This window comes from Podarcis pityusensis (assembly GCF_964106645.2).
Source record: "Podarcis pityusensis genome assembly, chromosome: 11".
NCBI classification, from domain to species: Eukaryota; Metazoa; Chordata; class Lepidosauria; order Squamata; family Lacertidae; genus Podarcis; species Podarcis pityusensis.
Window position 1 is genome coordinate 26,033,928 of NC_138036.1, and position 17,065 is coordinate 26,050,992.

The following is a 17,065-nucleotide window of genomic DNA, read 5'->3' on the forward strand; positions in this document are numbered from 1 at the left end:
TTTGAATATTTCCGACTTAATTTATTTAAAAGGCAAATCTGGCTCAACAATTTCATCATAGACCACTTCCATGGAAACAATACTAAAGGTTCACTCTTGCAAAGGTCTTGGACTTGGGGGTGGGGAAGGGGGGGGGCAGACAGCAAGGTGGTAAAAGTAACTCTGAAACAGATTATCTTACAAATTCTGAGTGCAGATCTCCAAAAGGTTTCCCTTGCCTTTCTTTCACAGAATTGCCCTGGTGACTTGGAAATACAAAATTCTGTTTTCTTTTTCTCAGCATACCATCCCAGGAATAAATACCGTTTTTTCTATTTCAGCATTCTCTTAAGGTGATGCTAGAGTCCGAGAGTTGATGGAAAAGAAGTTAGTTGGAAAGCTACAGGCAAATGAACCATCAGTCTAAAATACACCTATAATCTTAGGTTTGTCTCTTATTTTAATGGTCTGGATAGTTTTCAGGATAAAATATTATTTGCTAATAGTAGTAAAAGTAACAAAGAATTAATTAAAATCTCACACTGCAATAGAGCGCTGTAGTTCCAACATTACAGAAATATTATGAGAACCTGGATGAAAGATCTGTAGCAGCAGAAGTGCTATCTTCTCAAGCTGAAGCAAGCAGCTACACCCCTTCTAATTAACTTTATTTTACTGATCAGGCGATGACTTCCATCTTACTATATATTGCTATTAGTGAAATTTTCTAGACGTATTCTGTTTGGATCTTCTGGATGTCTTAATGCAATGCCATTTCGCAGCAGAAGTTCAATATAAGGAGCCCAGAATGAAGTGGTGATTGATACATATGGATCATGTGGTGTGTTACTAAATTTGTGGATAAGGCTCTGAAAATGAGAATGACATTTAGAAAACAATGTTAGCTTTGATCGGCCAGACATAGTGGCTGCATGTGCATGCAATGCTAAACTATGGTTTCATGCTACCTGCACAAGCAGAGATGAGTTTGAACAAAGCCTTCACTTTCAGAGAAGAGAACTGTAGAATTGGAAGGGATCCCAAGCGCCATCTAGTCTGACCCTCTGCGATGCACAGAATCCCAGTTTAGTGCATCCTTTTGTTCCTGAGTTAATGCAAATGCACTCAAGGGTTGCAGACAGCTTCCTTTCTGTTGCTACTGTGCATAACTAGACATGCCTGTGCTGGGCCCATTGTTATCATCTAGCCCAAGGGGATTCCACACAAAAAGTTGCTCTTCACTAGGGGCCAGGAAAATACCTTTGTCTAAGGCTGGTTTTGCATTTAGGTGTCTGTGCTCAAGTAGAGAGCAAGATGGAAGAATAAGATGGAATAAGATGGAAGGCAGTTTTCCATGTACGTTGAGCTCAATCCATTTAGTTTTCCAAAGGTCATAATAGCCATTGGGAATTGGACCCAGAAGACAATAGGGCATGATTGGCTAGCCTGTGGCCCTCCAGATGTTGTTGGACTCCTATCAGCCCCAACTGTAGCACGGGTGGGAGTTAAGTAGGGGGGAGGGGAAGTTTCAGGCAAGATGAGGAGGCCCTATGGGTCGCATCTGGGCCCCAAAACAGCATGACCAAACTATTCACCAATCCCTGGAGTAATTATTTAGCTATTTATCCATCCCAGTCTTTACCTGCAGCAAACACAACAAGTGTTCTTACCTCTAAAATTTCATGTAATGATATTAGTTGTACATCTGGCTCTTTAGATGAATGCTACAGGAAACAAAACAAAAGATCTATGTCATATTTAAGGCATGCATTTTAACAAAGGAAGGGAAGTTTTAAAGATAAGTTGTTTTGAATGCATTTCTCTTCTTTTGGACTTGAAAAAATGAATTTGTGCAAAAGTAGTTGAGCAAGAATGTCAGTGAGATTGCGCATTTGAATGTGATAAGTGATTAAATAAGGATGCATCCTCACTCAAATGGCGCATGTAAATGGACATCTGATCTACATTCACAGTTCCTCATTCACCAGGTCACAAAAATACAAAAGTCTGTTTACATGCACGGACTTGCAACAATTTACAATAGCACAGTACATCACACTAAACCAGGGCTGGGAACCTCAGGCTCCAAACCTCTCCCCAGGTTACAACCTCCTTCCCAGGTGACAGTCCCTCTCCACACCTTCCGCAGTGTTTCTTCCTGGCTGGAATGCATCTTTGAACTTATTTGCTTGGATGAAGGGTGTGCTGGAAACTCAGACCTTTGCATAACTGGAATATAGCCGACTATATACATATGAGAGTCACACCTGTTGCTCCATCCACTCTTGGCTCTGGCCCTGCCCATTTTACCTCTGGTCACACTCACTGGCATGCAACCCTCAGAAGGATACACACAAGAGAAAGTTTTCTATCCTGCAGTAAAGAATTGTTTAGTGTGATGTGCATGAGCTGAAACAAATCTGTCCAAGCCATGGGCTCTTTACTTCCCTTTCCTGTGTGATCAGAAGGACTTCAGCAGTGTTTACCTTCGGTTTCAATTAATCGTGGTTTCTTGGTGTCTGCAAACCGGGAACTGTGGTTCGTAACAAACTGGCTCAGTTTTACAACGAGCCATATTGAAACCATGATTACTCTAGCTGACGTGTTAAATTAACCAGAGACTGTAATAAGCCATGATCCTTGGTTTGAGAGAGGATTGAGGAGGATTGGAAGAAATTTAAGAACTATTTACAAAAACATTGTAATTTGAGTGAATGCTAAATAAGATGCTAGACTAAAACAACTGAGCACCACTAAATTTAGAAGTTTTTTTAAGAAATTAAGTAAGACTGTGAAAATTTAGCTCCTTTTGAGAATTATATGATTATGAAATATAGAAGGGATATAAGATTTTAAATAAGATGATAAATTGCTGACAAAATGTTTCAACGATGAAAATGGGAGCGGGAGATGTGAGGAAGTCCAAAGAAAATGTGAAAATATGTTAAGACCGATGTTACATTGTTTATCTTGTCTATTTTTATTGTAAAATTTAATAAATTGCTTTAAAAAAAAAAAAAAGCCATGATCCTTGGTTTGAATACAACAACAAGCAGAGATTCAGTGAAAACAAAAGCAGAAACTGTCAAAGTCCTCCTCCACACTGTGGGTAGAACCTTGAGTCTCACATAGGCCAGTTCCTGCTTGCACATACAATGCTAAACCATGGTTCTGCATGATATGCAAATGTGACACAACAGCATTACAAAACACAAGGATCACATCCACAAAATTGTGATTGTTGTATGCACCACTTATTTTTTAGCCCTTTCATTTTGAAGTACTTGATTATTTACATTCAGTACGCACCGCCCAACAACAGAAGTTCACTGGGCAGTTTACAAGTACTTGGCATCCTCCAATCCTGGCAATTTCATCTGTCATTTACAAATGGATATTGATGATCATTTGTAAATGTATGGGAGGAAGACAAAGATTCTCCGTGTTGTCAGGTTCCCGTTTCTCCCCTTTATTAGCCTAATTTTTGCTGCTTTTAAATTATATTTGCATTCCACTGTTGAGTTAACCAGGTAGCTTAAAATCATTTTCCAAAGCAAATATAAATATGCATCTTTCCTCAGACACAAGTTTCAGCTTACTACAAAAGGATACAATTTCTTTCAGGAAAATATCTAAGTGGGTATGAGATGAATGCTCAGTATTTATTTTATATAACTATAAATATCCATCTTTCTTAAAACACTATAGAAACCAAAATTGCACAGGCCCAGTTGTACAATCTTTAAAGTGAAAATAGAAAGGCTGACTTCAAAAGCTTTGCCAGCTATGGCCACCAGGGGGGTATAGCAAGCACTCTGCTCTCAATTATATCTCGGAAGGGGACTGTAGATACCACAACCTAGCAAGAGTTTTAAGAAGGATGTAGAGACGCACTAGTTTCTATGGCCTGCAAGACTTAAAGGGGAGAGGGAAACTGACACCACAAAGGGGAGAAGCATAGGGAACTGAAAAGAAGGAAGTTAAGAATGGAGAAATGGCTAAAACCAGGGATACCGAAAGAGTAGAAGGTGGGCAATTTGGGAAAATTTAGGCTAGGAGAATCAGGCTCAGAGATTGAAGGTGAGCTCAAAAATTGTGTGAGTGCATCTAGCGACAGCAGGGCTTCAGACAGCAATGATTTCAATTATATATCAGAATGGGACTGCTGGGGCATTAAAGCTGAATTAAAAGCACAGCATTTGAACTTTCATTATTGCTTTTAATTATGACAGTATAAAAAGGTAAAAGTAAAGGACCCCTGGACAGTTAAGTCCAGTCAAAGGCGACTATGGGGTTGCGGCGCTCATCTCGCTTTCAGGCTGAGGGAGCTGGCATTTGCCCACAGACAGCTTTCCAGCTCATGTGGCCAGCATGACTAAACCACTTCTGGAGCAGCAGAACACTGTGACAGAAACCAGAGTGCACGGAAACACTGTTTACCTTCCTGCCACAGCAGTACCTATTTATCTACTTGCACTTTGACGTGCTTACGAACTGCTAGGTTGGCAGGAACTGGGACAGAGCAACGGGCGCCCACTCCATTGCAGGGATTTGAACCGCTGACCTTCTGATTGGCAAGCCCAAGAGGCCCAGTAGTTTAGACCACAACGCCACCCACATCAGAAACATCTTAGCTTAATATTAATGTGAAAATGACCATACTCTTTTCTTTCTTGTAGTTCCATCATCAGGGAGAGGAAAATGTTCTTCAAGGAACTCGCCCAGAGCAGTCAAGATCTTATCCTTATACGGTTTTATTTTCAGCATTCTGGTTTTGATTTCTTGAAAGGCTCTAAGGTGTTAAAAAAAAAAAAAGGTTAATTGCAATAGTCTTTTTTTAAAAAGTGATAAACTTGCAAACAAAAATTATTATCCACACCAAAGACTTTAATTATGCAATTTGCTTAGTAGAATGATTCTAATTTCTATAGCTTCCCCTTCCTAAAACTGCAAAACATTATGAATACCTTTCTTCAGAAAACTCTACAACTTGATTGCGATTTTCTTCCTCTGTTTGATTGAGGCCGTCCATTAGCTGCTGCTGTTCCTCCAACCATTGCTGTTCCCTTTAAACAGATGTGGGGGAAAACAGTAGACAAATACACATTAGTTTTGTAGAACTGCCAAATCGGTTCCAGGATAATACTGAATCCAGCACATACCTTACTAAGTCTTGCTTCAATTTTTCGTTCTTTGCTTGAATTGTTGATAGCACCATTTCAAGATCCTGGTCTACTTCCTGCAGCTGAAAAGATAAGTGTGCTCTTTATAGAAATGTAGTTCTTCGTTACTGTACTTTAAAAATATATGCACTGTGGTGCTCTGTGCATTTGTATGCCTTATATTTCAGTACTATACTATCTGTATGCTTAAATACGAACACAGAAAAGTAGGTACTCATCCATCTTTTTCACATGAATAGGAAAACGAATCAGCAAACAGGTAAAATAAATACATAGCTTTGTAAGTGATTTTCAAACTCTTATTCCAGGGAACTTTGTGGTTTCTTGGAATCTTCTGAGCAGTTCCTTGGTGAAAAGATCAGAAATGGCAGACAAGCTTCTCTGAAAAGTGGAGTGCTCACAGAATAATCTTTTAGAACTCCAGGAGGACTGGGTAGAAGGGATTTCTTCTCCATGCACTAGTTGTCGTTCTGCATCATTAGCACCATGGGTTGTATTCAGTGCAAGGATTACTGCTAGCACAAGAGGATTTCCTGCTTACCCTATCCCTGCATTCCCCCTAAATCTGTTCTGTGGGCTCCCCCAACCCTCCAGAACATATCTGGGGAGGGCACAGGATGGGGGAAGAAGGCCTATTGTGCTAGTGGCAATCTTTGCCAAGATAGGATGAGTTAGTAGGATACTAACTACTACTTCTCTTGAAGGCTTTGTAGGGAAAATCTGTATATGCATACATCAACCTTTTCTAACCTGCTCTCTCCAGACATTTAAGACCATGATTCCAATCAACCCCATCCAGCATGGCCATACTAGGTTGAGGAAGGTTGGTGTAAGTCATAACTGTTCATCGTTTAACATGTAAGACACAGAACCTAATACATATCAGTGACCTGATAAGTCACAAACACAACAGTAGCTTATTCATCATTATTGAGTTATCTTCTCAAATGTAAAAGATGCCCTAATACCAGTCAATATGAGCCAATGTTGTAGCTCACTAAATTGACCAGTGCCTCATATGTCTTAAAATGCTCTGTAGATGCAGTAGTTTCATGACACATTAGGAGACAAAATTGATAGGAAAAGTAGAAACTTTGGAAATCACTATCCTAGACCAGTCTTCTCTGTGATGCACAAGAGTGCTTATAGTTTAGATTGCACATTTCAATTTCCAAGCGTTGGGACTTGAGAAAATAAAATGTATACAACTGTACAAAATGAAGGCTCTAATCTATTTTTAACAAATTTTCCAGGACTATTTAAATTCTCTTTTTCAGATGCAACATCCTTGTTAAATTCTCAGTAAAAATGAATGTGCTGGATCATGTAGTGTGATTTATAATTTACGAAACGACATACCAAGCAATCTTGATCCATAGGGCCATGCAGACTGATTAGCACCTAACACTATGTGTCCCTCAGTGGACGTAGGGTTACATAGGGTTAAGCAGAGCAGTGTCAGTTGTTTTCATAAAAATCAATTAAAAACATTATGATCTATATGCCTTTTGTACAATTTTACAGATTTCAGATGTATCTTGATAATAAAAATGTTAATGCTTCTCTTATCGTGGAGTCAATTCTACACACAAACACGAGAATGAGAACTTGAGATTTTTTTAGCCAATTGTCCAGAAAGCAGAATGTCAAATCAAACATGATATAAGAGGTGCAACATTTTCTCAATGCAAAGATGTTAGCCAGTCATTTTGTTGAAACAAAATATGTATTAGCATGTCTGCTTCCATGACCTTTCTAATGAGAGGTGGAATAAAATTGCTGAGAAGTAACCAAATCCAGAGAAAGGAAGGCAAAGAAGTTGTTTTTAAACCAAAAACTTTATAATTTGAATGTGAATTCATTTATTAGGTACAGTATAATTGCTTATTTTAGCAGAGGAGCCACAATAATCTTCCCAGCTAATGTTGCATAGCAATTCTTCAACCCTTATATTGAAATCCTATCACTAACACATTCTAGGTTTCCTTGTTAGCCCCAGATCTGGAAGAATTAAAGAGTAATATTTGCAGATGCTATTGCTATAAAACTTAGAGGAGTATTATGGACTGATGTCAAACGTATAACTTAGTTAAGATGTTTTAGGCAGGCCTAAACATAACTGAGTGAAATGTAATTCACAATCGGCATGTTGTAGCTACTAGTGCCTTGGTAGAACTTCCAATTTATGCTGCTTACCTAAATGACAGGACAGTTGTCACAGCTAATGGTCAGGATGATGAGTCACAAGCTGTACAGACCTAACATTAGGTGAATTTGGGACATATAGAATCATAAAATTGTAGAGTTGGAAGTGACCCCAAGGGTCGTCTAGTCCAACCCCATCCAATGCAGGAATCACAGCTAAAAAATCCCTGGCAGATGGCCATCCAAGCTCTGTTTAAAAACCTTCAATGAAGAAGAGTCCACTACCTTCAGAGGAAGTCCATTCCACTGTCAAACAGCTCTTATTGTCAAAAAAATCTTCCTAATGTTTATTCAGAATTTTTTATCCTGTATTTTTATGTTGTGAACTGCCCTGAGATCTGCAGATGAAGGGTGGTATATGTCAAGTTGTGGGTGAACATATCAGACTACACAGCGATTCTTCAAACAGCTCTTGTTTATTCATAGGCCAGAACAGAACAGAACTGAAGGGTTCAGCCAGCCTGCTTATATAGAGCTCCACTACAACGCAACAGTAACCACTTTCTGTAACTATCCAATCACTGAACGTCACTTTAGATCCCTTATTTGCATATGTGGACCTGAGTGAAAACTATCTACAGTATCCCCCTGCTGGCCCAGGGTGAGAACTTCAGTACATAACAGTATATAAATCTTAGGGAAAGCTAGTTGAGTGTACAGGTAACTTGCATCTTACACGAGGGTTTGGTTCCAGAGGTATCCACAAAAACACATAAAGCCAGGAACCCCAGAACCGCCTCCCCCCCCCCACAAGGTGGAGGGCTGTGTACCCGGCTCTAGGGAGGTGGTGCAAAGGTCCTGCCACCTTCCCAAAGCCCTGTACGTGGGATGCTGACAGAGCCCTTGCACTGCCAGGTAAGCCTTCAACCACAGCTTTGCACAGGTGGGGGAGGGGGAAATAAATATATGGAGAGTGGGTTTCCCCTGCTCTCCATTTATTTATTTATCTAACCCCCCCACCCGCACAAAGCTGCAATCACGTAAGTAAAATAAACGTTAAGATGTGAGTTACCTGTATATCTAATTGTCTGACTCATACTTGCAAGATGTTACAACCAGCTCACCATAATTTAATAGACATACCTGGTGTCTTCCTAATGCTGTCAGAACGTCTGGATTCACGGGAAGTACTGAAAAACACAACAAGTTGCCATACTTTTAAAAACAACACATATTCGCAAATCTCATTTCTTTGAGTGAAACAATCAGCATTAGACACAATGCTATGATTACTACACATAACATATTACAGAGTGAGCAGAAGTCCACACAGAATGAATTCTATAAACAGCAAGCAGCATCTCATAGAAAACTTATTAGTGAATCCAAACCACTTTAAGACCAACCAGCAGCCTACATTGACCTATTGAAGGCTACAATCCTATGGTTGCAGGAAGGGTGCCCTAGGGGCTACTGAACTCTGCACAGCTCCCTCTCTGTAGGTGGAGAGAGAGAGAGAGAGAGAGAGAGAGAGAGAGAGAGAGAGATCTATTCTTGCAGAGAGAGGTCTGGTTGTGAAGACATCCGTACAGCAACAGCAAAAAGGTAAGCGCTACAACAGCAAATAGGGCAAAACTAAGAGCAAAAATGGCATTCTAGCAATATTTGGAGGGAAGGTGGACACACTTTCCCATTTCTCCCAGTGAAAAGGAAAATCCTTTTTTAAAAAACAAAATATACACTTAAAAACCTCAAAGGTGTGGGGGAGAGAAGGATTTACAATCCCCACCAACAGCACCTTTTGCCCACCAGTGCTATACCAGAAGTTCGTCCACCACTATGCCTTCTGCCTGGTAGGCTTGCTCTCAGGAAGCTGTACTGTTTACGATTTTATGAAATAAATACTATGAAATAGAGTTGGAAGGGTCATCTAGTCCAACCCACTACAAAGCAGGAATCTTTTTGCCCAATTTGAGGCTTGAACTCAGGACCCTAAGTTTCATACTCTACTGATTGAGCTATCTCTTTAGTTTATCAAATGTACTGAAAGAAAGATGCTTGATGGAAAATATTAATGAAATGTTGAAAGTAGAAAAATCAATGCACAGAAAATTTACAAAAGTTATGTTTTACAGGCTTAGCGTATAATGATATTATATTGGAAGTTACAAATGTAACCTTTTTGTGGAAACTTCAAAGCCAGAAATAGGCTTAGCAAAAAACAATGATGGAAAAATGCTTACATTCAAGGCTGAATGGATAAACAGATGGACACAGCCCTTCAGAGATGTCCTCAAGAGATTTAAGGCTTTCAGCAGAAGATTTTAATATATGAAGAAGTTAGCATTGGCACAACCTAGAAATGTCAATAAAATCCACTAAATATTGCTGGGGAATATCTATGTTGCCTTTAGGCCAAACACCTCCTAAAAGGCACCTGATGTAAAATAATTTTTGAAGCTATAGAAGTTTCAAGAACTAGACAGGAAAACACCTGAGAAGCCCATGTATATCACTGTGAGCACCATGTTAGAAGGACATAAAGGTAATGCACAAGGACACAGTCCACGAACCAGTGCTGAATCTTCTGGCAAACACCAGCATCCTTAAAATCTAGAGACACAGGGCCCACAGGCTGTGTAACATATGGTGATCCTTTTGGGTAACTGGTAGGGAACAACATAAAATACCACAGTCAAAAGCCACAGGTCTGAGGTGCCCTGTTCTAAGTTGGGGTCTACTTGGACAGCCTGAAATAAATGCAGACATTGCCAGCAATTGTTCACACAACTATCTGTGCATAAGGGCACTAAAATAGCCAAGCCGTAGATTGAGGCCTAATAAATTCTATATTTTAACAACCCATTTGATGACGTAACTTCCATGTTCAGAGCATTATATTTGTGAAGTTTTGTAGCAGAACTTTCCTTATATTGGACCTTTTGTTTATATCACATGGGGAATGTTTTTGGCTCCACAGTCCAGGTTCTTGTGAGGAATGGCCTTGCAAGCTCAGTTTGACAGGTGAGTAGGACCACCCACCTGACATCACAATGACATCAGGTGCAAGTGCTGCTAAAATGAAGTTTTCTTCATTTTAGCATGGGTTTCAATGCAAACCATTTCCTGAATCAGGAAGGGTTTTCCATAGAATCCTGCTGTTTGGCTGCCTGCACATCTTCCCCGATGGGAACAGGTACACATAACCAACACAGGATTTAACTCTAACTTCCCACCCATCAGTTGATATCATGAATTATGCCAGTTGATGGGTGGATGTGGTTTGGGGAAAATTTCCTTGTGGGTCAGTTTAGACCCCCTGGGAGGCCAGAGCCCCCACCCTTGGTTTATAAGGTGCTCACTAGCAATACTGAAGTCACTAACACAAAATCAGCACAATTTAAACCATGTAGAGATAGTCCGTCATAAGAATTAAGCACATTTTGAGCTGTGTTGTAATACTTTGCAGCCCAGTAACAATTCTGCAACACTTTGAAACAAGTATAAGTCATTACTGGATAAATAACTACACTTTATCTCACATTTGCTGTTTAACTACGTCTTATCTTTGCTTAGCCTAATTTGTTTAGACTGTTATGCTATACCCACTGTCAGGGAACTGACATCGGAGCAAGAGGCGGAGGGGAGGCTCTCAAATGATGCTGGAGAAGGGCCCAGCAGGGAGAGAGGCAGCTCAGCAGATGGGGAAGCAAATCAGCGCAACACCAGAGATAAAGGGGGGCAGATGGGGGAATCGGCGAGAGGGCTCCAGGACTCTTCACCGGACACCAGCGGGGAGAGCACGGGTCCTCCGATACCCACACCCTCCCTGCGCAGAAGGCTTCCGCGCAGGGAGAGTAGGAGGAGACTTGGCGTCAAACAACTTTTATGTTGGAAAAGGTTTAAGAAACGCCCACTGACGGATTCTGCTAGCGACTGAGGCAGCCACGAAGTGAAGGGCTGTCCAGACAGAAAGGTTTAAACAAGGCAACATAGCCAGGAGAGGCGGCAACTTACGCACGAGCAACCCATACTCATTACACCCACTTACCTGGGACTAAGCTCCACAAGCTTTAATGGGACTTTCCATTCTAGAATTACATGTAAACAATCCTGAACATGCCTATTCAGATGCAAGTCCTATTAAGCTAAGAGTACAGTGGTACCTTGGGTTACAAACGCTTCGGGTTACAAACACTTCGGGTTACAAACTCCGCTAACCCGGAAGTAGTACCTCGGGTTGAGAACTTTGCCCCAGGATGAGAATGGAAATCGCGTGCCAGCAGCGAGGCGGCAGCAGGAGGCCCCATTAGTGAAAGCACGCCTCAGGTTAAGAACGGACCTCTGGAACGAATTAAGTTCGTAACCCGAGGTACCACTGTATATGGGATTGTAGCCTGGGTAATGGTTTCACATGTTCTTAAAGTTGCTGTTAAGATTCACCTGTAATAATATCAATCCTGCTAATTTAGCCATTATATTGCAATGTTGGTTGCCGCAAAGTTTTGAATCATGTTTTGAATCATGAAGCATGGTTCCTAGTACTGTGACTCTCATGCTCTCTTTTTAAGGAATTTGCCAAATGATCTACAGGATGCATTATTCATGCAGAATTATTCTTCCTTACAATTTACACAGGATTAAAATCATATTCCTGATATTAACTTTCATCAATAATGATTGGCATTGTAGGTGCTGCAACAAATGCTTGGTTTCTTTTGGATAGACCATAATTAGAAATAGGAGGCAGAGTGCACTGCAAAGTCCACTGTGTGCAACAAGACTAATCTTCAACCAGTTATTGTAAGTGATAGTCCATACCCAATTATATAAAAGCATGTGATATCTGAGATATTGCAAATACAAGACTGGTGCTCCAAATATTTACTAACCTAAAAAACCTCTAAATTTGTATGTTTTCCATCTACAACATGTGTATCATTTCTGAAAGATTGTTGTCATTTGCTGCTGTACTACAGGAGTGTCAAGATAGGCCATTTGGAAGAATAGATTTCAACAGAGTAAGAAAAAAATAAAAGAGTGACAGCATGAAGTTGATCAAGAAACACAGAGAAGGCCTAAAAATACGGAGAATGGTACACAACAGATAACAGAAGTGGTAAGATTATACATTCCATAGAAACCAGGACACTTTGAACATTCAAGGTTTCATACCCCTTGGCTTTAAAATTCTGAAAAATATTTGGATTAAAAGCCTCACCGTCTGGTTTTCTCTTCTGCCATTGGTAAAGCTCCGCTGAAAGAGCCTTCACCCTTTTCATTAACAAGGAAAGCTGTAATACATAGCAAATGTTGAAAGGTACTTTAAAAATGTTTTATTACACTTGAATAAAGAGCAGACCACTTAGAAGTACAAACTGGAACATTTAGCCAAATAATGGTATACAACCACTTTCCCAACCCCATTCTCTAACAGAATATTCATCATGAGCAGAACACCACATTCTGATACAGAAAAGCACCAGAGAATAATGTCTGGCACAGAACCTTCCCCAGTGCCAGGAGCTGCCTTTGTTCCTTGACCTGGGGCAGCCACTGCCAGTGGCACTGTGTGGTGCTTTTTCAGGCTGAGGTTCTCCATGGAGGAAAGTGCAGGATTGCAAGGACCAAAGGAGCAGCCTATGCCTCTAGCAAAGGAGAAAGGTTTTGTAAGATTGATTGATTGATTGATTGATTGATTGATTGATTTATTATGGAATAAGTTCCACTACTTATTGTTAGTGGAAAGGTTTCAAAGTCATAGATTCTATGATACAATTTCACATATATCACAATGCATCATGCACTTATGTTTCCAGCAGCCCTCTCCAAGTTTCCATTTAGCTCATGTTCAAGACTTCCTTCCATCACCAGCCATGTGAGAACCAGGGTGGAGTGAGGAGACAAGGCCAAACACAGTTCTAGCACATGTTTAGCTGTTGTGGTATGAGCAAAGGCCTGTATCACAACAAGTACTGTTCAAAACATTAGCAGTCACTAGCTGACACAACTGTTGCATTGCTGTGTCAACTATGTTTATGGCTGTTAGTCATGATGGATTTATATTGTGCCCTGATGTTTAAAAGCATACCTTCTGCGCATGCGTGTGATGTCATTTTGCGCTTCTGTGCATGCGCCGAAACCCAGAAGTAACCTGTTCCGGTACTTCCAGGTTCGGTGCAGTCGGCAACCCAAAAATGCTCAACCTGCAGCATTCGTAACCCGAGATATGACTGTATGTTAATACCAATGGCATAATATGGGCAGAGGGGCATGCTATTGCCTTTGTACAATAGCACAAAGCATATGGCAGGCGACCGCAGGAAAGCTATCCGGACTGGTAAATCCCTAGTTTGTGCCAGTTCTTCTTTGGTTATTTACTCAAATTAAAAACAGCAGCATCTTTTCGGAATTTTTTTTCATTGGTAGTTATGGCTAAGCTGGTTGTTGAACCATTTTTAAAAAAAAATTAATTAATCCAAAGCATGTTTTCTTCAAGCCACTGTTGCATCTTTGAGATAAAGTGGGCTAGATATCTAAATAAATGTGTACATGCATAAAAAACTGGCTTGGAAATGTTTTAAATCTGGTCCCCCATGCACAGAAAGCTTTTTCACTGACAGTTCTGAAACGTTATCCTTACCTTGGGATCTGAATCTGAAAGTGTTTCTATTTCTTGAAGTGTTAATCTGTTCTGACACTTGGTTATAAAGAAAGGAGAGAAATAAAATTATACAAGTTTACATTGTGCTTGTTTTTCCCTTCCTTAGACCAACCAACAATTCCAAACATTTAAAAGCATTAGAACTCAAGATACTGAAGACTCACCATCCAGCCAGTTATACTGTGTTCTCTTTGATTTCAACTTCAGAATTTATGAACTAACGGAATTCTCTCCCTTTGAAATAAATGAGGCCTAAAGAATAACTGACTTTGGATTGTATATCTTAGAAATACAACTGATGACACCAAGCAATTTTCAGCAATTTTAGGGTGCCCCTGACTTTATGGTCTTCAATAACGTCTCTTCCTCTATTTTCCTTGCATTCCTCATTGCACCTTTTGTCTTTCATAAATTTCTGACCAGTTTTCATTAATGGAACTGTGCTGGTTAGATGTGGTTGACTGAAGGTTTTGCTTGGTCTTATATTTAATTTATTTAATTTTCCATTTCATTTATCACACATGAAAGACAAGGGAGAACTAGCATCCACAAAAGCCATTTAAAAATTCTTTCTACTTTTATCTGCATTTTACTTTTTCTAAAGATGGTGTCTGCAGTGTGCTTAGGCACATGTACAAACATTGCAAATAGAGGAATAAAAAACAACATTATTGCTAGTTATTTGTTCCTGCAACTTCATTCATCACATCAACATACATCACTGCTGTAACAATATTCATCAATAGGATATTGCTCATTACCTCTTCCATTTGTTTCCACAATTCTTCACAATCTTGTATGAGTTGTTCTTTGGCACCTTCTGAACTCAGTAATGTGCTGCTGACCACTGGGGAAACTCGCTGCTCATCTAGATTCATCGTATTTTTCTCAGCCTATGAATAACATTGTTTCCATACTTGCTTTAATCACTGATAAACAGGTGGTATAGAAATGGTTTAAAACAGCATCACATGCACACACACACACACACACACACAGGTGAAGCACCAAAAAAAGAGAGACCAGTTTATGAGCAGTAGTCTGACAGTTGTATACGACCACAGAGCCAAATAACTAACTGCCAGCTAGCAGCTGCATCATGAATGTAGAAATTATGTTTAAGCACAAGTTTGCAAGTCCAAAACAGAGCAAATAAAGTCAATGTGCCTTCCTTGAGGGCACACAGGTCTTCAGCAGTGCACAAGTTGCACACAAGGACAAAAGCAATGCTTGTAAAAAGTAAGACCAAGTGATGGGATCTATTATTCCCCAATAACCAAAAATCATCTTTAAATTTTTCATACTTATCAATTTAAGAACAAGCTTGCAACAGCTGGTGCCTTTGTTTTGTCTAAATTTGGCAGCTTGTGAAAGCATAGCTGATCAGAATTACATAGTTCTCTAATACAGCCACATGGGCAGGCACATGGGCAGGCTTGGCCTATACAGTTTAGAAACTTCAGTATATAGTTTAAATAAAAATAAAATAGTAAAAAGCAACTCTAAATACAGAGAATTTGAGGACAGAACATAAGCATAACAGGTTCCTCAGCATACTTAACATGAGGAAATTCTCTTTCCACTGAATTCAAATGCAAGGTACTATCAGTTGCAGTGGGTATCCTGAAAACATTTATGCATCTGATGAAGTGGACTCTAGTCTGCAGAATGTTATGCCCTAATAAAATTGTTAGTCTTCAAGGTGTCACAAGAACCTTTCTTGTTTCTGTGTACACACACACGCACACAGAGTAATGTTGAATCTGTAAATAAAACCTCCATCTATGAACTGTCTGATTTCACAAAAGTAATAGTAACATAAACTGGTTTCTAGAGTGGGATGGAGACTTTTCAAAACTGAGCAAGCACCTAGCATTTTTAAGGTGGATTCTATATGTTGCTAATGATTAGAAATGTTTCAGGCAGGAATTTGTTGATTTCTAAGGACAATGCTAAAATAACAACATTGAGACTGTCTTCTTTTAATTATTTAACAGCTTTGATCAGCAAAATTAGTTTACCAAAGCCAAAAAAGACTTATGAGAGGTACAGCATTCATGTTGTTGTTTAGTAGTGTCCGATTCTTTGTGACCCCATGGACCAGAGCACGCCAGGCATTACTGTCTTCCATTGCCTCCCGCAGTTTGGTCAAACTCATGTTAGTAGCTTCAAGAACACGGTCCAACCATCTCTGTCATCCCCATCTCCTTGTGCCCGCAATCTTTCCCAACATCAGGGTCTTTTCCAGGGAGTCCAGCATTCATACAAGGTACCAAAACAAAGAATGAAAATCTTCAACAATATCCTTGACAGGAGTAAAGATTGTTTTGAAACACAGTGTGTAAAACACCTTAATATAAATAACGAGACAGACTTGCAATTTTGAAAATCTAGAGACCAAATTGTTTGATGTGGCCCTTAGGAACAGATGTGTTGGAACATATGGACTTGAATAAATAAAGCATTAATTCATCAATGGTACAAGCCATACTCATTTGTGAGAAAGGCTGCGAAATTAAATCCCAAGGCAAGGTTCGTACCCACTGCCTTGTGAGACGTCTTCAGGAGAAGAAAAGGCTAAGGAGTAAACTCTACACAAATCCGGAATGGAGCCCCCAAAACGGTTGGATGACAAGTTGTACATCTCTTTCCAGCAACTCCTGCAGCCAAACTGGTGTCAAATGTATTGCTCTGCTTTCCTTTGGACCACATCTGTGAAGCCCAGAGAGGGGTCTTGTCATCTGGGCAGCCCAGGACCTCCATACACAGTGCCCAGGCTTGCACCCCGATAGGTCACTTTGGTACCCTTAACACAGCAAAAACAACACAGGGGTGGGGCAACAGTTACGAGTTACCGGTTTCTGCAGCCACAGCAGGCGCTGTGATTCTCCAGTGGCTTGACTTCACCCCCGGAAGCGCACTCCATTGTCTCTCTCTAGACAATGGATGCCAACAACAACAAGAACCCTCACCTGAAACGCCTTCCCCAGTAAAACCAGTTGCTAACCAGAACCTTCAGATGAAGAACACAGAACACGGAAGAAAAGGATGCGCTCCCTGACGGAGGCTCGCCCAGACCCAGCAGCCAATGGCC

General features: G+C 40.2%; 1 protein-coding gene across 4 annotated transcripts in view; it reads right to left on the reverse strand.

The window, feature by feature from the left end:
- The window catches only part of CENPK (centromere protein K), a 23,040-nt gene continuing 5,975 nt past the window's right edge, over window positions 1-17,065 (reverse strand). For 2 of the 4 annotated variants that reach the window (XM_080973129.1, XM_080973126.1), the window contains exons 2-10: window positions 14,733-14,864; window positions 13,951-14,007; window positions 12,529-12,601; window positions 8,451-8,497; window positions 5,142-5,224; window positions 4,947-5,045; window positions 4,642-4,771; window positions 1,650-1,703; window positions 1-848 (exon numbers count right to left, since the gene is read on the reverse strand). In XM_080973129.1, the coding sequence (XP_080829255.1) occupies window positions 681-848; window positions 1,650-1,703; window positions 4,642-4,771; window positions 4,947-5,045; window positions 5,142-5,224; window positions 8,451-8,497; window positions 12,529-12,601; window positions 13,951-14,007; window positions 14,733-14,849 (828 nt within the window). In that variant the 5' untranslated portion in view covers window positions 14,850-14,864 and the 3' untranslated portion in view covers window positions 1-680. Of the gene's footprint in view, window positions 849-1,649; window positions 1,704-4,641; window positions 4,772-4,946; window positions 5,046-5,141; window positions 5,225-8,450; window positions 8,498-12,528; window positions 12,602-13,950; window positions 14,008-14,732; window positions 14,865-16,826; window positions 17,031-17,065 lie in introns of those variants that run through there. The other 2 variants (XM_080973128.1, XM_080973127.1) reach the window with 2 other exon arrangements.